Below are 25,140 nucleotides of genomic sequence, written 5' to 3'. Positions count from 1 at the left end.
TATTTTTCTTTTCGTTTTTTATTTTTTTTATAAGAAAAAGCCTTTTTATATTAGCTAAAAAGGAGATTGTAATTTTTTATGTCAACAAGTTTGTCAATTTATTTTTAATGATATTCTAATACAACTTTTATCACGTTTATCGTCGTTGTCATCGTCATCATCATCATGTTTATCATTTCAATCAATATTAATTTATATACAAAATAAATAAAAAACAAAGAATATTATAAGAATGAAGTCATTCTTAGTTTTGTTTCATTATTTTTTAATGTTATATTTTTGTTTTATGGTTATTATTGTTAGTTAGTACCATTGTTTTTATATTATTATTATTTTTTTCATACTCAATTATTGTTGAAATTGTACAACTATTATAATATAAAAAGTTTATATGGCATGAAACGAAAAACTAATAATTAGAGATACCTTTATTATTGTGTGGTAGGTATGTGTTATTTATTCCTATTTAAAAAACTAATATTATATAAAATTGTTGAACAAGATAGAAAGAATTGTGTCTGGAATTTGAATAACCCTTGCACTTAAGTATAATTATGTCAGAATAAATAATATAAATTTTGATTTTCGCACTATAAATTCGACCAATTGAAAACTTCAATTAAAGAAATTAATTCAGAATATAGAAAAAAGAATATAAATTATAAGTTTTTTTGTTTTTGTTTAATTTTAATAAATATTATTTTTTATAATGCAAGCGTAATAAATTTTCAACTTATTCAATAATTAATTTAATAGATGGCGTGCGTTTATAGTAAACAAACAAAGAACAATGAAAATAAATAAATATTTAATAAAATTGCATGACAATCGGTGATTTATTTTATTTATTGTTTTTTTTTCGCTAATTAATGAAATTAAATTTTTATTGTCTCAAATATTAAGTCATTACCAGTTTAGTGGACGCATAGAAAATGGCTTTAGTTTATTGAACTTTTAAAATATGGAATAAGTCTAAGAAAGTTTCATATTAAAGTAATAAAAATATTTTATGTCAAATTGAAATTTTGACATAATCTATTAGATCGAAGTAGTTCATCAATAATATTAATAATACTAAAATTAAAGACTATACATAAAAATATTTCAAGCACAAATCTTACATTAATTTTAAATATGAATTTCAAAATATCAATCAACAAATATCAAATATTTTTGAGTTACATAATTTGCATTTTTGATTAAAAAAGCAGTTTGTTTTTGATGTTTGATAGTCCTTGATGACAACATAATCACACGTGTTTAACATAGTGTAAATATGTATTAACATACAAATAAATGTTAAAATCAAAAAGATCTTAAATAGATTACATATAGATTAATGATTGAATACTTACTTGTCGAAGATTTAATAAATAAATTTGTATTATTTCGCAGTTACTCAAAATTCTATTAAACAAAATCATTGATTGTGTTTGTTATCAATATTCTTTTCTAAAACAAATTCCAATTAGTTATTTAACAGATATTTCTTAATAGAACTTATAGAGAGACTGAAATTAATAAAAGTTGGTAAATTATATTGCTCTATAGAATTTGTAGAAAAGCAATACATCAACTCAAATTTATTGAATTTTAGAGCATAAAACAATGGAAATTTTATGAACTAAATACATCAATTTTCAATACATTTATAATAATAGAAACGAAAAACTATAATTATTATAAAAATATTATAATGGAAAAATAATTAAACAAAAAAACCTTGAATATTAACAACAAGCCATTTATAATTATAATTCCCAGATGGCAATCAAGTCGATTATTTACGGTAAATTTATTTACTCTATAAGTATATGGTATTATGATATTTGATATATTTTATTAATTTTGATAATATATTATATATAAAACAAAACGAAATTTTTTAATGAAAATGCCAGAACATTTTGATATCTAACCTAAAATAAGCGAATTTCCATTAATTACATTCATATAAAAGGAAACAATATCCTCTATAAGTATTTATATTTTGACGTCAAAATAATTTCTAATCATTTATGTGCTATGTACACATACATAAAATTACCTATAATCATAATTATATATTTTGTCCTTCATTACACTATAAAACATAAATACATAAAGTAAAAATTATATGCTTAAAATATTTAATCAAAATGATATTCTAACACCAACTGTTATATATTCATATTCATATATCATATATTCATATTCATATAGGTACTGTAATAAATTTATAATAATATAAGGTTCATAAATTGAATAAAGATTTTTACATACATTCGCTTTTAAATACATACATATATAATATATATACATAGTATACGAGTGTTTACATAAGAAGTAAATAATTCTAACAATTATTATCAAATATTATCGTTGCACATACTCGTATAATAACTATAATGATAATAGGGTTAATTTTCCATTTTATTTGCGAAAAAACTTTATTGCTCGTCATAGCGAAAAAAATGAGCGAAAATTAAAATAGCTCTCTTAATATTTTCATACATAACGTTTATAATATCAATTGAGTGGAAACGAATCCCAATAACATTTTTCAAGAAACTTTCTAAGTATAATGAAGTTCAACTATAACTGACTTGAATAGTAATTCCAATTCTAGTAGTAGTTCTTGAATAGACCAGTTCTTATCAGAAATTTAAATATTTGAATTGTTGTAGAAATTAAATTTATTTTGTCTTTACAAATTATTTTTAAAGACTTAAAAATTTGTCATTGAATAAGATTCTGTATAATTGATTTTTTTAAATTTATTAATCGAAATTCCTTTCTTTCTAAAGATTTCCTTAATTTATACGAAATAAAATTAAACAGATCATAACGTTTTGGAATACACATATTAACCTATGTACGTACTAAGCAAACAAATTATAATGAAACTAAATATACATATATTAAATAGTCACAAATAAAGAACTAAAACTAACTTAAAACAGCTTTATTTTGCCCAATATAATATTTGCTACATATTATATAGGATACAATATGGTATAAGCACATAAAAATATTTTTAACAAACTGTTAGATAATTTTTTTCCATAATAGTTAGATTATAAAAAGTAAAAGAAAGAACATGAAAAATAACTTAACTATAACATGATGTATGAAATTAATAACGCAGGGACATATGCATATGTTACAAATTAGTGTTCCCTAATAATTTTATTTTTCCTTATATCTCATAATTTATAATAAATTTATCTGCTTAGTTTTTCCTTTAAGTTTTCAACCCAATACATATTTTGTTTTTATGTTCAGCCTTAACTTAATCCCATTGATATATTAACAATATAAGTATACATATGTATGTTCCACATGCCCATATTATGTTGTACATTTAAATAACATATGTATGTATACATATACACGTACTCTCTTCAAATTTGACTAAATTACACCACATTAGGGCAAATTACATATTAGTTTATTTACATTAATTTGTTACGATACTGAAGTTCATTTAAAAAAAATTGTTTTATCCATTTTTTTTCTTTCATAACTTCAATCCCAATAAAAGTTGTGCCACGAAAGCAACAGATTAAGAAATATTCAAATTACAAAATATAAGTTAGTATTGTCCGTCTGCAATCAATATTAGATAATTACAACCATATCAATATTATTATACCTGCATGATGAATACATATGTATATATATATTAGTATTGATTTATTAAATTAATATTGAGTAGATGTATTTACGAAATATGAAGATTTAAACATGCATATGTACACACTTACCAAAATTTAAAGTGCACATTTATTTTCCGGTGGGAATTCTTATGGTTATTCCACCCTTACTAACAATAATAACTCTTTAATAACAAAATTGGTTAGTTTTATGATTTATATACATCCCTACATATAAAATGAACAAGAATTTTTTTGTTTTATTAGTTCCTCGTATATAATCGTTTTTGGCAATTTTCTTAAAAATAAACATACAAATGTATGTGTAATTACATACCTGCCATGATTGCTTACGAGCTATTAAATTAAATATTCAATTAACTTGTTGGACGCTTTACTGAAAGCTATAAATTGTTATAAGAGGCTCAGTTTTTTGAGTTTCTAAGAATAATTGAAATATTTTGAATATTTTTGGTGTTATAAAGTATTATAATAACTGCCATTGTTTATCTTGTAATTTGAATGACTTATGAATATGATTAATTATCGAAATCTTCACATATGATATAATGTATTTTAATATAATCTAAACAAAATATTGGGGAAGGAAAATACTGTGTTATAATTATAATGGAATATTTTAAAAAGTAGCAAATAATTATTAAATATGGTTTAATATTCAAGTTCAAACACAAGTTTTGCTGTCAAAAGATTATCAATTTGCAAAAAAATATTACAGAATATAGATTATAGCCATGCCTATTTAATGAGACTTTTTGAAACCGAAAACCAAAATTGAAAATTTTATGTAAAATAAATTCACTAATTTAAAGTATTCCATTTCAAAATTTTTTTCATAGTAATTTCATATGTTCGGTTGTCAAAATCAAATGTCACAAACTTGTGGAAACGAAATCGACAAAAAATATAAAAAAGTGATTTTATTACTTGAAAATCAGAAACGGTCACACTTACATATGTACATTTGTTTGACATTTATTTTGACTTAAGTTATCTATACTTTTCTTAAAGCTTTTTTCTTGTTACATATTAGATCAATTTTTAGATCTTTGCAAGTTGCTGTCGGGTTTGCCAATGTCAGAATTTTCATAAAATTTTAATTAAAAATATATTGATTAATTCGACATTTTTTTTTTTTTAAAGTTTAAATAATCTCTAAAAAGTATTTTAAAGAAGACAAACTGAACTAAAGGAAAATAAAAATGGCAAACTCACTTATGAACTTTGCCGGTAAGGTTGTATTAATAACTGGAGCAAGTTCTGGAATCGGTGCAGCAGCTGCTATAAAGTTCTCTAGACTATCAGCACAGCTTTCATTGATCGGTCGTAAAACAGAAAATTTGAAAGAAGTTGCAAAACAGTGTAAGGAAATTAATGGACAAGATCCTCTAATAATAACTGGTGATGTTACTAAAGAGGAAGATAACGCAAGAATTATCAAAGAAACTATTGATAAATTTGGGAAATTAGATGTTTTGGTCAATAACGCAGGTATAATTGAAGTTGGAACAATTGAAAATACAAGTATGGAGCAATACGATCGCGTTATGAACACAAATGTAAGATCTATTTATCATTTAACAATGTTAGCTGTTCCACATTTAATTGAAACCAAAGGTTCCATTGTAAATGTTTCCTCTGTTAATGGATTACGTTCTTTTCCTGGTGTATTGGCTTATAATTTATCTAAAATGGCTGTTGAACAATTTACTCGTTGTGTAGCTTTAGAATTGGCTGCTAAGGGTGTAAGATGCAATTCTGTCAGTCCAGGTGTTACTGTGACTAATTTGCATAAGCGTGGTGGAATGGATGAAGAAACCTATAACAAATTCTTAGAACATTCAAAAAATACTCATGCTATGGGTAGACCAGGTCAAGCAAGTGAAGTTGCTGAAGCTATTGCATTTTTAGCTAGTGAGTGTGCTAGTTTTACTACAGGTACTTCTATCCCTGTTGATGGCGGACGTCATGCTATGTGTCCAAGATAATTTCTTGCTATGTTCTTTTTTATAATTGTTTCTTAAAACATTTAGTGTCCAAAGATGCATTTAACTCAGTCTATTTTGTAATTAAACATACAAATATTGCAAAATTTTTTATTAAAATAAATGAAAATATAAAATTTTTCTAATTGAATATAAAGTCTATAAATTTATGGCTCTAAAAAATTTGTGCTAAATTAAATGCAAATATTATTAAACTATGGGTATAATATGAATCTATAACAGTATTCACAGCAAATATTATATTTGTGTACTATACGTAAATCAAAGTATTGTGTGCATAAGAAATCTGGCCCAAGAACGTAATAGACTTCTCAAAATTCTTAAGTTTAAAGAAAATTAATTATCATATCAAAATTAAAAAATTTTAATCAAAAATTTTATATATGTATATACTTAAGTAGTAGCTATGTACATGTCATACTTCTTGCTTTTATCAATTTATTTTTAAAGTATGGTAATTTGTACACGTAATGCGTATTTTAAATAAGAAGATAAGAAAAACAATTGTTAAACAAAATTTTTATTTTTAAGCTAAAATATTTATTGATACTTTTAAAAGTCTGGAAAAAGGATCAAATTACCATAACTTGATCAAATTGTATTTTAAGTTATAATCCATTACAAATTTTCTTTCATTTTCTTTTTTCTTTTTCACTATCTTGTGTTTTTAATCAATAAATATAAAACACATTTAAAAGAGTCGAAGTAAAAAGGATAGAAAGAAGATATTTACATTTTGAAATTTCTTTCAATTTAATTAATTCTGTAGGCAGAAGAAAGTATTCTCGCACTAAAGTTAATTAAAAAAAAAATTGTATAGAAATTTACTTAAATTAACTTGATGTTAAGTATTTACATATATGAACATATACACACCTACCCAAAGCAGATACTTGTATATTATACATATTATTTACTATTGAATATTGGATACTTCGGTAAAAAATACAAAAGATTCATGTTATCCTCAACAACATCACATCTTTTTTCTTATGATATTGTTGTACTTACTTGCTTTATATTAAGACTTAAGATTCAATTTTCAGTTTAAAGATATTTGGGTTTTATTTTTTAATTTATTTTAGAAATAATAAATGTTAAAATTTCGAAAGGGACCCTCACAAGAATTTTAAAATGTAAATTTCAATTCTTATAACATTTATTTTTACCAGTATTTAAACTTTTAATGACTTTAATCAATATAATATACAAGAGAATGGATCCTTTTGTAAAACCTTTAACAAAAAATAAGTTTGTACTTAAAATGTTAAAAGAAATACGTAAATGTATCTTTTTACATATTATCATATATTATAGAAAACATTTTTTTATACGTAAAAGGAATTAATAAAGCCTTTTACTCAGAATTATATTAAAGAATTTAGTTAACTTGAATAAAAATAAAAATAAAAAGATACAAGAGCAAGTCCTCATTTGATCATTGCTTTTTTTCTTTGGTATTCCTGAAATATCAAAGAAAAGTTTGAAATAATCATGTTAAAAGAAAAATGAAAAGAGCATAAAAGGAACTTTACCTTTAAAATCAAGTCTATCAAAAATTACACTTCAAAAAATTTCAAGGATATGCTACAAGTTAAAAAAAAATCGTTTTTGTGAGTTTTATATGTTCTTTGTTATTTATTTTTTTCCTTCATTCTTTTATTGTGTGTCTTAAAACATATATGTATGTATGTATACATAAGTAGTTCTTTTCTTTTCTCGTATTGATTTTATTTTATTTTCATTTAAATTTTAAGAAGTAAAACAGTAATATTTACTTTTTTCTTTGTTTTGACTTTGTGAAGACAATGTGAAATTTTGGACAAGTGTTTTTTGGCATTTTAAAGGCTAAATATAATGATCGTTTGGACTAAAACTATTTAAACTACACTTTAAAATTAATTTAATTTTAGAATAATATCATGCATTCCTAATTATTATAAATAGCAATTTGATTGCCAATAAACTATGAAATAAATTGTCACATTGACTTATACATTGAGTCCATTTTATCAACACTTATCAATTTACGTGATAACAAAACCAAATTATAATCTCTATGCTCACTGACATCATAATATATTGTTGTAATGTAATTTTTAAGTAGAGTGTCTTGTTTTTTCCCAAATTTATACAAAATTTTAGTTATTATTTATTCATATTACTTTGAAATGACAAGTTTAGTTGATATTTTGAGAAAATGAGTTATATTATTGGGAAAATAATAAATCAAATTTTAAAAAACAAAAATTTTTCAAGATTCACAATCAGGCTGTTATAAATCATGTGTTTTACACGAAGTACAATTCTATCTATAATTCACAAATTATGTTAAGTAATTTTTAGCATATTCGGCAATTTCTTAAACACTTTATAAACAATATAGTACAATATTCCGTAATTGATCCGAAAAATCGTTCAAGCTATTTAACTATAAGTTTAAGAAGACATACCTTAACTAAACAAAAACCTTGATTGTCTCAGTAGGCAGATTTTGTTCCCAAAACAAATGTTTCTTGTTTTTTTTTTATTTCTTGCTTTACACTTTCATTTATGTTATTGGGTGGTTTCAATTGGTTATAATAAAAGAATTTTGACATTTTTTTTAACATTCTTAACAATTTTTGCTCCTTTATTTTTCCCTTACATTTAACAATCAAAATCGGCACCATTGGGTCTGCTGTATGAAACTTACAAAAACAAAAAAAAATAAAATCCTTTTTTCATTTTTATTTTTGCATAACATCCGGCAAAAAAGTTTAAATTTATTTATTTGGTTTTTTTTCCCCTAGTAATTTGTTTCCAAATAAAAGTTATAAAATCAAAAACACTTTAAAAAAAATCTTTTTCGCAGAAAGAGAATTTTAAAAACATGTAGGCACATAAGTACATCATACAATTGTGTATATATATATATGTTTGTAATTCGTATATAAATTTATGCTTAAGTTATATATTCGTACGTTTAAATATAAACCCATTCATATGGAACGTGTTTTGGAAATTTGATGAAAATTTTTCTTTTATCTTCTTCTAAGCTAGTGTTTCCCCTCTCTCATTTTTAAAGTTTTTGTACTTTTTTTTTTGTTTCCTTTTTGCTCAGGGTCATTTATAAGTTTATAACTTTCATATCCCTTTTTAAATTTTCTTTTTTTTTTAAATACTATTAGCTACATGTACTTGTGTGTACTATATATGTATATACATATATGATTACATGATGATATAATGTAAGATTTTATAGTAAAACATTATGAAAATGGACAAAAATTAAGAAACTTTTACCACTTTGCACTTTTACCACTCATATAAATTTAACAACAATATAACAAATTCTTCATGTACAAATTATTAATTAAAGAGGCTGCAAAAGGTTTTTTCTATATATGTATGTACGCTTAACGTTCAAGAGTTTTATGCAACTTGGCACTCATATTTGGTATGTAATAAAAGCAAATATTATTTATGAGTACATACTTTAATAATAAATTGTACTTTTTTATTTTTTAAGTTCTATCCTTTATAACACTTAATTTTTCAAAAGATGAATGCATTTATATGTAGATCAAAAGCTAAATTTTGTTATCTTTACATTTTTCGGAATTTTCAGAAAATTATTGTGAATAGGGAAAAACTACTTAATTAAGCATTTAATATTATGCTAATATGGAATATTTATTTAAATTGGAATATTCTAGTTAAAATAGAATACACCTGTGAACTAAGAAAAAATTATCTGTGGTTTCTGGAGTATTCAAAGGAGTCTCACTATTAACTCCCAATGAAGTAAAAAAATCAATTCAGTTAAAATAGAATACACCTGTGAACTAAGAAAAAATTATCTGTGGTTTCTGGAGTATTCAAAGGAGTCTCAGTATTAACTCCCAATGAAGTAAAAAAATCAATTTTTTATTCATTTTTAAATAGTCTAATAAGCTATATTGTTAAATTATGGGGCTCCTCCATCAACCAAAAAAACAATTAATGCTCTACAAGTGATTCAAAATCGAACTATATAAAACCCTATTTAATTAAAATCGGTGGGAACAGACTCAATTGATTTCACAAGCAACTATCATATTATTAATTGAAGGTCTAATAAAACTAAAATTAACTGTACACATTCATGAATTGCAAACTTCGAGCATTCATTCGACAACCGTATTAACCAAAATACGTGAAATGCATTTAGTAAATACGAGAAAAACGTGAATCGAAAAAACACCGTGCATTACGCTTCATCAATTTTAATGAGTCTTGGTATGAAATAGTATACGCAGTTTTGAAATTGAATTTAAATTACTGTTTGCTTAAAAAAAAGAGTTAGACTTTTACAATCGACGCTATAGTCCTAAACCTTTCCAAAACAATTACTCACAATTCAACTTACTCATTTAAAAAATGTCATTATAAAATATGTCAATTATTTTATATGACTCAGTTTAAGCATTTGTCTTGCATTATTTAAAATTTAAATATTATATATTTGTATTGCCTATATATATATACAAATTTACATTATTCAAAAAAAAAAGGAAACTTATTTTTATAGATTGATTTATTTTAAAATTTTTATTATAAAACTTTTCAAGAGAAATATTGTTATATTCTGCAAATATATAAATTGCTATATAAAAAATGGTGTCGTAAATTAAATATTATGTAATTTATACTACGAGTTTTTAAATAACTAATGAAAATTTTTAATGTATAATTTTATTGAAGAAATAAATGTTCCGTAAAATAGTTTCAAATTTATTTTACTTTAAATTATATAAACTTTACGATACTATATTCATCTTAAAATATAATAAATAAAAACATACATAATATAACAATCCATTTTGGCATCATTCAGATTTGCTTCTATTAGGCTGTTTTTTTTTGAGATTTTCCCTTAAAAATTTCTTATTTTTATTTCAACCTTTAAATTAATTGTTGCCATTTTAGCTTTTTATATATAATCACATGAAATTTTTAATTTAAAGCCATCTTCTTTAATATTCGACCGGAATATCACCAATTGCATGTTCCATATTGCCTTCCGAAACTGAAATCGGTTGTTGACAAGTACTCTTGTTTATGAGTTATTATATACAAATAAATAACAGAAATTTGTCTAAACTACAGAAAATTTTTCTTACCGAACTTTAAATCATTTTATTAATTAATTAGCTCAATAATTTTGAAAGTTTTTTTGGGTTTCATTACCTGCTGGTCATAATAAAACGACAAACGAAGCTGAATTGTTGTTTAACATAGACAAATGCAACAGATGATTTATACGAGTACAACGACTCAAATAGAAAAATTAAATATTATTTCCTGTTTGATTGCTGCTAATGCTCAATAATCGATAATTTTTCGGTATATATTGGCAATTCTACAATATGCTATTGTATCAAAATCTATTAATAAAAAAATTCTGTTAATTTATAAATTAAAATTGAAATAATTTTATATTCAATGTCATTTATTGTCCTTTCTTTGAATGTTAAGTTCAATCATATCAATTTAAATTGAAATATAATGAAAATATTCCAACATAACTTCATAAATGCAATAAAAGCTGAGCACAATTTAAATCCACTTTACATTTTTTAACAAAAAAAAAATTATATACAAAGTGTAACTTTCTATAAATAACACAATAAATTCCTTTTAATCTTTTATCACCTTTTTACTCTAAAAACTCAATTCTTTTTTTACTTTATTGCGATCAGGTCTCCATTCTATACTGACAAGTTATTTTTATAAAAAAAATTAAATATCATTACAGTATAAGAATAAATATTCAAAGGGTACCTATATTATTTTCATTAAAAATTTTTTGTTATATAACACTTCAAACTATACATATTTTAATTATATAAAAATAAAGAATAAAAGTCTTAATAGGGGTTGCAGGGGGGAAATCCTCTTCTATTGTACTTAAAAATTGTAATTCTATAACACATGCATGTAAACCTTCATAAATGTGCAATAATAGTGACCTTTAAATGGAAAATGTCCTTTGAAACAATAACCTTAAAAACGATAAAGAGATTATTATATCTTGTTATTTCATTTTACATATACATATGTACATGTATATTATTGTATATAACAGGAAATGATAGAAAACTTTAAGAAGTAAAAGAATCTCTTAATTTTTCAACATAAAAAACTCGTTATAATATTTTATTCTCATTTTTTCCGTTATTCTCTCCCACCCGCTTTCATCCCCTCCACCTTTATTCTTGATTCTTCGAAATGCATATCTTGTAAATATTACAGCCGTATTACAGAATGTATATAGATTTAAAAAAAAATCTAACTATAGGAGTATGGATGCCTTGAAATATCAAAGATGGTAATGGCACTGACAATGACTTGATGACAATAGAGAACAAGTTCTAAAAGAAAAAAATAGGAAAATCAAACAAAATATAAAAAAAAAAGATGGATAGACGAATGAATGAATGAAATTTTTTAATATAACATTGCTTTGAGAGAGAGTAAGAAGAGTAAGAAAAAGAAAATAATGTCATAAAATACTTTTTTGAATATTAAAATCATGTCTGGTTACTATTGGATCTATATAATATACTATTTAGCAATAGCTTAGTGTATATGTGTGCACCAATACACATACAAAATGGCACAAAAGCTGATATTTTCTAATAGAGTTTTACCAGTATTGCATTTTTAATGAAATATTTCTTATAGGGAGGTCAAAAGCTATTGTCTTTATTAAATATACATAAATATTATGTATTATATTACATTATTATGTATCATAGTTTAATAAAATAGAAGTATAAATATATAAATATACATATAGACAACTGGTATATAGGGAATGAAGGTTATATTAAAAAGGTAGAAAAATAAATAGAAGTAATAATAATAATAAAATATAAAACCAAACCTTGAACAATGTTAATAAAATTGAGATGCAATAATGCATTTATGTAACAGTAAAAAATTTAATATTACACTTAGAGATACTTAATATTTATTTTTAGGATACTTAAGTACTTTAAGTTTACTAACTTCGTTGTTTTATTAAATTTGCATAAAAGAAATAATTTTTATTAAATTTAAATTATTAAATTGGTTTTACAAAAAAAAAAATTTGGTCTAACAAAATTATTAAATTAATTAAAAATATTATGAATGCAAAATTATTGAGAGTTATTTTAATTAATTTGAGCACGATTGTTCGATGGAATAATTCCAATATGTCCGCTTAAATTTTGCAAATTGGTTCAAAAATCGCAATTTTTATGTCACCCTTTGGAAATACTCTAAATCACATATTCCGATTCTAAATACAATTTATTAGAATTTTTAAAATAATTGTGAAATTATATTTTATTTTGAAATTCTCTTGAATTAAATGCAATTCGGAATCTAAAAGACGGAGTTTTTTCGACAGAACTTGTGAGTTTTTCAAAGGTAGAATATAAAACAAATCATTTATATAAGTATTTTCAGTTTACAGCCACTCAAAATTTATTGCCCTATATTAGCTAATTTCTTTTCGAAGGCATATTAAGAATCTATTGCCATGTAGAATCGATCCTGAAATTTTTAACAAAATATTCCGCAAGACTATGTATTTGATAACCTTATTATTTAAGCCTTGTCACAGAACATTTTTCGTATCCCGCGTTTTATGGTACCCATATTCTATCAGTTTGCACCTACTATTTTTTTTAAAAAGTTGCTCAATAAAACTTGTTGAGTGCTTCATTATTTTTTTGATCCAAAAATATAGTGGAATTAAATATACAGTGATTTACGCGCAGCGACCGAAAATGCGCTAAAGCACTATAGTGTTTCGAAGAAAATTGAAGAAAAATAAAAAAAGCAAGTAAAAACGGACGCATTTTAGCATTGGGCTCAATAATTTATAAATTTTGCGCATTATATGTGAATTGATAAACCAAGAACACAATTGTAAGAAATTCAAAATTTTCTTGCAGAAACAATGTAATCTTTTTAACTTACATTTTCAGGCACCGTTATATTTTATTAATGTATTATGTAAAACTTGAGGATCTCAATTTTAAATAAATTAATCAAAGAAAAAAAACCATAATATTTTCTTTTCTCATTATCCTTTTAAAAAATTAATTTATTCAATTTTTTCTATTTTACAAACTTTATTAACTACATCGTAAATTTTTAATTCTTCTTTTAAATTTAAATCTATTCTTTATTCACTAAATCCTAATTACTAAAAGAAAATCCTAATTTCCTTATTTTTTCATTATTTCATCATACCCTATAAAATTTAACCTGGAAAAATCAAAATTTCTATTGTTAAATTTTCCTCTTCCTTTTTCCTTGTCGTTTTTCTTTTTCACATGATAAAATAATACACCATCTGCCTACCATTTGCATTTCAAAAACAAAAGCATCCAATAATTTTTTGAATAAATCCTTTTCAAATCTACAATTTTTTTTTAATATGAGATACACATAGATATTTATTTATGCACGTGCCGTTAAATATTTTACATAAGTAAAGAAACTCAAAATAACCAACTTCAGTAGATTTAAATAACAAAAAAAAAAACAAATAAGAAAGAAAACTATCAAATTTCTACTTTATAGCACAAATAATTTTATGTAGGCGTTCTTCTGATGCATCTTTACACACACATACTCGTATATGTACATATTTTCTACATAAATTACCGAATTTACCAAGTAGTAAGAACTAAAACGACATTTTTGTATCACAAATGTTACAAAATCTATTTCATACCTTTGTTCACAATGCTTAGAATATTAATGGGTAAAAAATTATATAAATTGTGGTCTAAAGCTGTAAGACATCAATATGAACTTGTGTATTTAATTTTTCAATCGCAAAAATATAGTACAAAATTTCAAAGAAATAACATAAAACAATGAATAACAATGAAATCAATAATTTATAATTGAAAAAATTAAAATTTGTTTTTTACCATGAGTGCCATTTCAAAATTAAAAAATTTTCAACCAAAACCGTTTCGGCTCTCGAAGGTTCGAAAAAAATCACTTTTTATTTAGAAAATTATTTCTCTAAAACAAAATTTTCTTCTAATTTCATTTCTCTTCACGATATAGCTTCTCGAGATCCTACATATATCAGTTTTTTGATAGTTTCTTGAAGGACGTAATATTATGCCGAACATGGGTACGTCGAACATAATTTTTGACGTGTAAAAATATTTTGCTTTCACAAGTTCACAAACTAACTGGTTTTTAGTATCAGTAAACATTATATTTTATTCGAACGTCTCCTTTATTTACATTTTTCCTCTTAAATATGTACAATATTTCCCTCCTAAATATATGCAATATTTTCCTCCTAAATATATGCTAAATGTTTCTCCTAAGTATATGCAAACTTATATAAAATTTTTTAGCATTTTACACTTTTAATTTTTTCAAATTTATGGCATAACTTTAAAAAAATTGCCTGTTATCAAATAAATATTTACTACACATTAAATAAAATTTATTACAACTCTACAACTTTTCATTTATAATAATATAAAATTTAACTAAGAAAATCGAGTAGATTATTTTACCATAAAAAAATATACATAAATAATAAGAAATTTTCTGTGCTTAACATTTTCAGAATATTTGAATTTTTATGAATACAAAAGAAGTCAATCCTCTAGGAAAATAATTTATAAAATAAATGTTTATTAAATTTCTTATAAAAACTGAATAACAAAAGAATAGAAAATTTACATTTATAATATATATTATGTGCACATATGTTTATAAACCACAGTATTTATCTATGTATATGTATATAAAAATGTTGGTACAACTTATTACTTTGTATATATTATGTACATGAGGTCTACTAAAGAATACAAGCCAATATAAAAATGTATGTTTTATTTTATTTATGGCATTAATAATGAATATAAAATTTTTGATAAAAATATTTATTTAAGTAACTTCTAAGAATCTAAAATTATTAGAACATAAAAATTTCTATTGGGATTCAAATTTTATGAAATTTTATAGAATTCAATGCTAAATAGAAAATATTATGATTGTAACATTGACCGGCATTGTATTTTAATGTTAAGTTATTTTTATCGGGTCTTTAAAATTCTTTCATTAATTCTAATGTTATTGATTCCTTTTTTTATTCTTTAGGAATTTTAAACCAATCTGGAATTAAAAGATGATATTTTCATTTTTAAAATTAAAGCCGGATTATATAACTTTTTCATACATTAAGTGAGATTTTTGTCAACCGGAAGATTTTTTCACCTACCCATGTAAGTTTAGATTTTTAGTATAATTTTAGGTTCCCAGAGAGAAATTTAATTAAATAAATTGGATTTGGTACAAACGAAATGAGACCAAACAAAAAATTCAATTTATCTATTATGGGAAGAGAGCTTAAGTTATAAGTCAAAAGTAATATTTTTCTAAACATATTGTTAAAATATGCCGAACACAAGCACAAGAAGCCGAACTGAGTAAACTATAAAATTTTAGAACATACTTAGGGGATTAAAAATTTTAAAATATTTAGAAAATTAAAATCAAAATTAATATTTCACTTTGTTATATTCTACATGAAATAGATAAATACTTACAATCTATAGTAAACAAATTACAAAAAAATTATTTCAAAAATTTATAAGAGGTCCTCAAGTAAACAAGAGAAATTACATAACTCTCAATTTATTTTATTTCCTATAAAATAATTAAAATAAATTCAAATTAACAGTACCTTTTTCCCATAGATTATAGTACTCCAAGGACACTTTTTCCCATAAATTTGTTTTATTTATTTAAGTTATTAATAATTTGGTTTTTGCTTTTGTATATTAATTTTACACCCCTTTTTAAACACAATGAGAAAAAATAGAGTTGATTATGCTAATTCTGTGGTACTCGTACAAACTAATTTTGTTGAAGGCGAACAAATATGCCATTATTGGTTTTTTTTTACAAGAAATTAAATAAATTAAATACGTAGAGTTGAACCTTTTGTATCCAGGTGTATTCGACCGGGAAATTAGGAAGAAAATCCACAAAATGACGAAATTATAGTACATTTGCACGCAAATAATAGTTGCCGCTAATTACAATGCTAATTTATGCAAAATTTCAGAACTGCAATTTTAATAGTTTCTAAGATATAATGAATAGTTTCTAAAAGTTTAAGAAGTACTGCAGTTTTAATAGTTTCACAGATATGACGAAACAATTGTTGAAGTTTTAAGGTAGCTATTGTTGAAGTTTTAAGGTAGCTTTAAGTAGTAAATTTGGTGAGCTTAACTCAATTAGTTTTTTAGTTATCGCCGGGACGAGCATTACTACTTAGAGCATTATTACTTAACATTACAAACGGTAAGACACATTTAGTATTCCCTTCGAACATATGTTCATACGGTTATAATAAATATCAAATTGAAAATATTGAATATGTAATTCAAAAGGATAAAAATATGCGTATAGGCGTACATAAAATTTATGTAAAAATTTTCAATGAACTTCCGTTTTTCTTTTTCTCAATTTTCAATTAAAATTCATAACGTTTAGCGTAAATTTTTATAAAAAATACACTCAATATGCACATATTAAGTATGTCTACATGTTTTACATGATTGTGAATAAATTTTTACATTTTATAAACCTTCATTTTTTTACAATGATATTTTGCTGTTTTTTTTTTCCAAATTCATATATAAAATATTAAAGGTTTGTTCTATGACCTTGGAAAATTTCATTCAATAATTTTTATATTTTGTTACCATAAAATTTATGTGGTGTTTTGGTATTCAATTTATATTTGAATATTTAAAAAAAAAAAATGAGTAAAATATTTGTTGTTGTTTTTTATCAATATTTTTCTCCAAAAGTTTATTCACCAATTATTATTCAACAACATTTTCTAATTTTCCTTCGTTTCTTTTATTTTCATTTTTCTTTCAAAAAGCATTGAAACTATTTTTAGTTATTTTCAATTTTAATTTAGAATTTCACAAATTTATATCATCTTTTTTTAGAACATTAAAATGCATATAAAAATATTTAACTATCAAATATTTACCTGTTAGGTACACACACATATACATATATATAATATTTATATATACATATATATAAATGTAATTTATTATGTAAAAAACTTACATAAATTCTGAATAAATCTATATGTAAAAATAAAAACAAACTTTTGACCTTTTAAATTCCAAAAATGTGAATTTGAAAGTTTGAGTTTCGTGCAATAAAAAAAAATACTTGAAGGTGTGACACACATTGCTAAGGTATTAGTTTAGGTGGCATTTTAATGTTATAGGTACATTTTAGTTAATATTGAAGAAGGATTAAATATTCTTAGATCCTTTTAACTTCGTTGAAGTTGAAAAATAATAAAAAAATTTTTGTTGGCTCATCGACATGTAGTTTGGCTCATACCGACATATACACATAAAATAAAAAAATTTAAAAGCCGTTTTTACTCCAGTTATCGTTAAACGGGTTAAACTTCTAAGTTTTTAGAGATTTTTAGTTTTTTTTTTACTTTTCTTGAGTTTGAAATGTGGTTAAAACTCATTTGACGTTTACTATATTAAACACAGTTGTTTGTTTTTGGTTCGATGTATTTGCACAATTTCAAAAATATTTATGACATAATGATTGTCAATTTATGATCGATTATTCAAGAATTGATATTCATGATGAATTTAAACAGAAGGAAAAAGTTGATCACATGCTAAGAAAATTGGCCGTATCAAAAATAAGGTGTAAAATTTTTCAGTAGATTTTAATTCTTTCCCAACCTTATATTCTTCTCATATAAAGTATATACCATACCCATATATATATAAATTTATATATAAAAATAAAATATTTCTGGAAAATTTTTTTTTTTATTTTGTAAAAGACACAAATATTTTGTTTTACTTTGCTAAATGTTCGATCGATATATTTAAATGCATGCAACAAAATCAAGTGTTTAATAAAGTTATAACACAATATATAAGTAGTACTTGGTAAAGAAATAGTATATCTTAGATAAATAGTATAGTTACTTAGTATGGATAGAATGATCCTTGTATAATGATAAAAAGACAGTTAGTATTGATTAATTAAAACTGGCGGATTTGTTGATACAAAAACAAACTTGGTAACCCAACACCAATTTTTACTTTACCTCATTTTTATTTCACGGAATCTATATAAAATACGAAATCAAAATTCAATAATTTTTACTTAAACATTTGTTTCTTGAAAATTGCAAACGTCATTAACCTTTTGATAAAAAGTATGTAAAATTTAACCACACGTCACTTCTAATTAATCGAAAAAAAAAAATTTGTAATACAAAATATTTTTGTTTTTGCAAAGTCATTTAAAATTTACAATACCCATAATTTCGGTGTAACCCTATATGTACAATAACAAAATGATTAAGGTTTAAATTCCGGCCCAATTGTTTTTTTTTTCAACTTTGTTTAATGTTCTTTGTACATTTGTAATGAACAATAATAAAAAAAAAGGTTTTTGTAATCAATTATTATTCTTTTTTTCTCAATCCTTGAAAACGTTTTTATTTTCCTTTGACTTTGTATTGTTTATATTTACAACAATTAATAAAATGATGAAAAGTATATCGAATTGTATAAAATATATATTTTTTTCATGATTAATTCTGAATCTTATTCCCCCTAATCCACATTTAATCGTTCTACTCCACCTCTTTTATTGGAAAGATTTCAATCTCATATTTCTTTTTCAAACTGATATAAATTGTTATACACATATAGATATTGCACTAAAAAAATATACATACCTTCTACCAGAGTCGGATTGTAGTCACAAGCTTTCTATAAGCAAGTGGATTCAAAATCTGAGTTTAGTTTTGTGTTAATAGGCATCCCGAAGTTGAAAAGAGGAAAATAGCCTTCAATTGGTTGGTAACTCTTATTCTAGAAGAAAATGAGAATTGCAAAGACTTCCATTTGAGTAACCAGAAATTCTGCTTAATCTTACGTAATGATTCAAAATATCTATGTTCCCGTTACGAATTTTTAAATAGAAAGTGTTATGGTTCTATTCATTAGATGTTCTGTAAACTAAATTCATGAAATTTTTTTTTTATTCAAATTCCGAAATTGATTGATTCGCTCAAATTCAGCTAAATAATTTCAAAAAATGCAGGGTTTAACTGGTTATGAACCGTATATTTTATTACATTTTCATTGAATGCAGGAATTCAAGAGTACGTTAGTATGATGTCTGATATAAATAGTCCGACTCTGTTTTCAAAACAAAAATGTGTATATATAGATTCTTAATTGGCTTTTTGCTTTATTAACCGTGACTCCTTTTATAACGTCAATTTTTATTATGTCTATTTCTATGCGTATAATTTGAAAAAAATAATTTATTTTTTGAAAGAATGAAGATTTTCCTGACAGAAGAACTTTATTATCTGAAAATCTATTGTTGATTTTACTAAAAGGAATATGAATGACTATTTTATCTATTGTAATATTGTATAACAATATATTTTATTATTTTGTATAACTGTAAATTAACAAAGCCTATACCATAAAGTAGTTATTAATTTTTCTATTTACATTTATATTGATTGAATGATTGATTGATTGAAGTGATTATGAAAATAACAAAAAAAAAAAAATAGTAGCTATACGTAGTAGTAGAAGTTTTATTGTAACAAATCAAGTTTACATTTATACACACACATAAATAATATAAATTTCAAGTTCATGTTAATTATTGCTTCTTTTGTAATTCTAATCATATTATATAATAAGTAAACATAACAGTAATTCTATTTTATTGAATCATAAATCAGTTAAAAAGATAAACAGTATGATTTTTTTTCTTGTTTTCAAAAGTAAATGTAGAATGATTTAATTAACAAGATGAAGAGAAAATCAATAAATAATTTGATTTTTTTTTTGTTTCATTTTTGACAACTGAATATAAAAAAATTGATAAATGAAATTTTAAATGTTATACAAATTTTTATCGTATTGAATAATTTACTAATATAATTTCAAAATTTTTCTTTGGCATATTTTGACAATGTCAAAAATTATGTTTTTGTGTTATAGAAAAGTTTGAGGTTCTAAAATTAATTTATTACAAAACTTATTTGTAAAATTGACAACAAAGGAAGAAAATGTCTACGTAAATGAACTTAAACTTAATTAGGTCTAAGGTTAGAATAATTCTTTGGCAGTTCAAGCATTTATGATTATACACATATGTTATTGTCAAATTAGTCAATGAAAATTCAAAATAAAGATCCAAAAAGTGTAAAAAAGAGGTAATAAATTCAAATACATACAATTATAATTTAAAGAAATAAATTTACATATATAGATCAATGAAATACTTATGAATAAATATGCACATGTACATATTGAATAATATACCCATACAAATTTAAATGAAAGATGGCCAGATTTACTACAAAATTTTAATACAAATTTGTATGCAATTTAAAGCGTAGGTAAATTAACGTATAAGGTTAAAATTTTAAAAAAATATTTTTTTGTCAGATATTCTATATACGTTATGTTTGTATACGAGTTTAATAATATATTATTTCATTATTGACTTTATGTAAACAAATTATAAAAATCAGAATTTTTCTGTTAGATGCCTTTTATATAAAAGTACGACAAATCCTAAGACTAAAATCCAATACAAAATTTGATTACCGTTTTCATATTGCAAACGGAAATTACCTATACCTGAGTTCAAACTTTACGAAAAAACTTAATAATTTAGTTATCAATTAAATTTACAACCAAAATTAAAATCAGCTAGTTACCATAGTTCAAAACTCCCTCAAAATATTAATTGCCGGTATTTTACTTTTAAACTTTTAAAAAATCTGATATCTAATGAGAATTGTGTAATTTTAACTATTTGCCATCAAACAGTGTTTACAGATTATATTTACACAACTTTCATCAGACTCAGGTTAAATCTTAGATTTTTCACAAAAATTACATTTTTACTCACAGAAAATTTTATTTTTGCAATAATCACATAATTTTGTATGTTATACGGGATTTATTAATCGAAGATAATTTTATTACCAACAGATGTAAAATTCAAGGTACGCAAAAGTTTTACACCCTTCCTTTACCTCAAAGCCGCTGCAAATTCCATGAATTTCCATGAAAACAAATAAATAACTTAATTAATTTTTAATTTATTTGGCACTCCTTCTGAAAGTATACAATAAGACAACATTTAATGTTGAAGACAGCAGCACACATAAACAAATTATTTAAAAAGTAACTAAATATTGTGGCTTTGTAAAGTAGTATATTTCCTTATTACTTGTATAAAGGAAATGCGCTACTTAACAAACCATCTTTTATGAATTTATTTACATTTTAATTAAAATAACTTAATAAAAAGAGTTGTTTATCCAATTTTCTTTTTAGAATTTTTCAATCTCTAATTAGTTTTTATTACAATATTCTTACATTTCTTTTATATTTTTCAAAATTGTTAATATTCTTTCACTCAATTATAGATAATTTTTTATTTCGGAGAATAACAAAATATTCGGTATTTTATGATAGCAAAAATTATGTGTCTTATAGGAATACTAATTTTATTTATTATATAGAAATTTATATTAATATAATATTTATAACAATTTAATGATCTGTAAAGATTAATAATAAAATATTTTTAAAGGATATAATAAAATATAAGACACACACATAGTACACACATGACTGTATACAGATATTGATTATTATGATGACAATAATGTATATACTAACTGTAAAAAAAAAAAAACAAAAATATCAAAAATTAAAATAAAATATTAAATCCTTGAAAATTCAAAGGCCTATACAATATATTTTAACATTTTCATGAAAAATGAAAGAAAAAAAAAAATTTTTTTTTATATCAAAATTTTACGTCGTCGCCTTTTTTTGGCAACAAATTCCCAAAGTGATTCTGTGATTTTCTAAATTTATTTACAAATACTTATATATAAAGTGTGTGGATATAAATTTGAACAGAACATAGAGCTCGTATATTTAAGCACCATATATATAAATAAAATTCTCTATATAAAATTCACATTTTTTTTTTTTGATTGTCTTTCATTTAAAATTTTTGTATTATTTATTTAAATTGGAATTTGTGGCGACTTAATGGTCAAGGAATTGTTTTTTAATGAAATTTTTAAAATTCTTCCTTTTCTTTAGAAAATTTCATTTTATTGGGAATTTCCTCCTCCATATAATATAATTGTCATTATAAATGAAATAAAAAGAATTTAGTTTTGAATTTCATTTTTGATGAATTGGCATTCAACCAATAAATACTTTGGAATGGTCCTATATGATATAGTGTAGAAACAAAAATTCTTCTTTTTCTCTTTTGTTTTTTTTTGGGTTTATTATATTTTAATTTAAAATTATTATTTAATTCTTATTTATCTAATGCAATAATTTTTTTTTAGAAAGAAAAATGAAATTTATTATTTCCGCTATACGCTCTAATGTCCTGTAAATAAATTTTTTTTCACATTTTTTTTTTCTTTTATACATTTTAAAAATAATATTATGCAATTTAAATAAATTAAATGTATAAAATAAACATTTTCTTCCTCATTTACTATATTATAGAATATTATTCTTAGTTATAAAAATTCTTAGAAGTGAAAAGAAAACATTCTATACATGTGTACTCGTATTTAAATAACTGAACAACAAGACTTTAATTTTATTATCCTTAAAAAATTTTTATTATCCTTATTAGATATGTGGTCTTTGTAACAGAATTTGGAACCTGTTTAAGATGAAAGAGAAAATTCAAAATGTGTTTAGTATATACGAATTAAATGAATTGAAATTAAATACAAACGAAATATTCGCAAAAACCTTAAAAATTTATTTCCCAGTTTTACACTATTCATTTTTCATTTTCATCTTTTCACTATGTTTCATCCCTTTAAGTTGCAACCATAGGCTACATTTGTCGTTTAATAGTGATAAAAATTCTTGCAACTGTCTAATATTTCTGTCCGATTTATGGTATTGAAAAGTAAAAAAAATTGAATATAAACAGGAATACAAATCCTGTCTATTTCTGTATTTTTATTTTTTTGCTATACTAGATGTGCTCGAGGTATTATGGAGGATTGAATGATTGAATAATTTTTTATTTTCAGGTTCAAAACTTTTTCTCACTTCGGGAAGCATTTATTAGGTTAACTAAGACACCCATTTCGTTTTAATATATTGAAAAAATTTTCCAAATAGGTTTTCAAATCCTTAGAAAGTGGCCGTATTTTACTTGACCACTCCAATATCGAACCCATATAAGCAACTTAAAACAAATAACAAGTTTTCTTAAAATGTCATATCTCCGTCATTTTTTCATTATTAAAATTATATGTAAATATCATTTTACAAATATAAAATATACGATCTGACTTACGATCATATGTTGCCCACTTTAAACTCTTTTATTATTGCATAACTTCATAAAATTTTTCAATTGTTTAACTTTAACAACAAAACAAAGAATTATTAAATTTTATGAGTACAGTTTTAAAAATAAATATTTACCTATTAAAAAACTTTAAAATTTACGAAAGAAAAATAAAAAATAAAATATTTATTTTAAAATAAGAAATTTTCTGAAAATCTAAATGGCAAATGAATACGCTCACTAAAAATATTTCCCAAAGAACAAAAAAAAACAATTTTTTTTTCCAGCTTATATCCTTATAACGTATAGTATATGCAATAAAGTATTTAACGAAAAAAAAAAGGACATTATTGTTTACCAACTTTTCTTAGCAATTATACGTACATTTATACAAATAAAAATTCAAATAAAGAAGAAAATATTTTATAGAATATTTTCGAAGAAAAACAAAAAATTCAATGATCAAAAAATTTTATTTTTATATAATGCTCAAGGACTACTTGTGTTGTCAGTAAACCAATGAAAAATATCTGGAAGCATTTTGATAACAAATTTATATTTTTATTATTTTTTGGTTTTCTTATTTTTGAGGATAGAACATAATATTATTTATTTTATAAAAGAAAACCATACATACACATACAGAATAATATGCTTGTAGCTTTTTTTTGTTATACATAGCTACAAGTGCATATACGATGTACTAGTATATAAGAATATTTGTTTAGAAAAATATCGCGTTCTGTTAACAATCACTTGCAATTTTTTTGCATTCGTTTTTTTTATTTCCTTTCACATTCATTTTTGAATTTTTATTTTCTTTTTTTATTTAACACATAAAACGTGTGGAAAAGAAAATGTAACAGGTTTCATATTATTGTTTTTCTCCATTTTTTATAGTTATAAGAACAAAATATCCTTTAGAATTTCCTTATTTATTTAAATCATAAAAAAAAAGTTACTTTATATTTTAGACAAAAGAATTTCGGAAAACAATGCTTTTCTAT

General features: G+C 23.2%; 2 protein-coding genes across 4 annotated transcripts in view; both read left to right on the top strand.

Moving 5' to 3' along the window:
• The window catches only part of LOC129606647 (uncharacterized), a 95,692-nt gene that overhangs the window by 33,082 nt on the left and 37,470 nt on the right, over positions 1-25,140 (top strand). The gene's annotated exons all lie outside the window — the stretch shown is intronic.
• LOC129606648 (uncharacterized oxidoreductase TM_0325-like) lies at positions 4,691-6,211 on the top strand. Its single transcript, XM_055517065.1, has one exon. The coding sequence runs from the start codon at positions 4,859-4,861 to the stop codon at positions 5,642-5,644; it is 786 nt and encodes a 261-aa protein (XP_055373040.1). The 5' UTR covers positions 4,691-4,858; the 3' UTR covers positions 5,645-6,211.

Source organism: Condylostylus longicornis, unplaced genomic scaffold (genome assembly GCF_029603195.1).
Source record: "Condylostylus longicornis isolate FDR11 unplaced genomic scaffold, ASM2960319v2 ptg000020l, whole genome shotgun sequence".
NCBI classification, from domain to species: domain Eukaryota; kingdom Metazoa; phylum Arthropoda; class Insecta; order Diptera; family Dolichopodidae; genus Condylostylus; species Condylostylus longicornis.
This window is presented reverse-complemented; position numbering and strand designations above follow the sequence as displayed.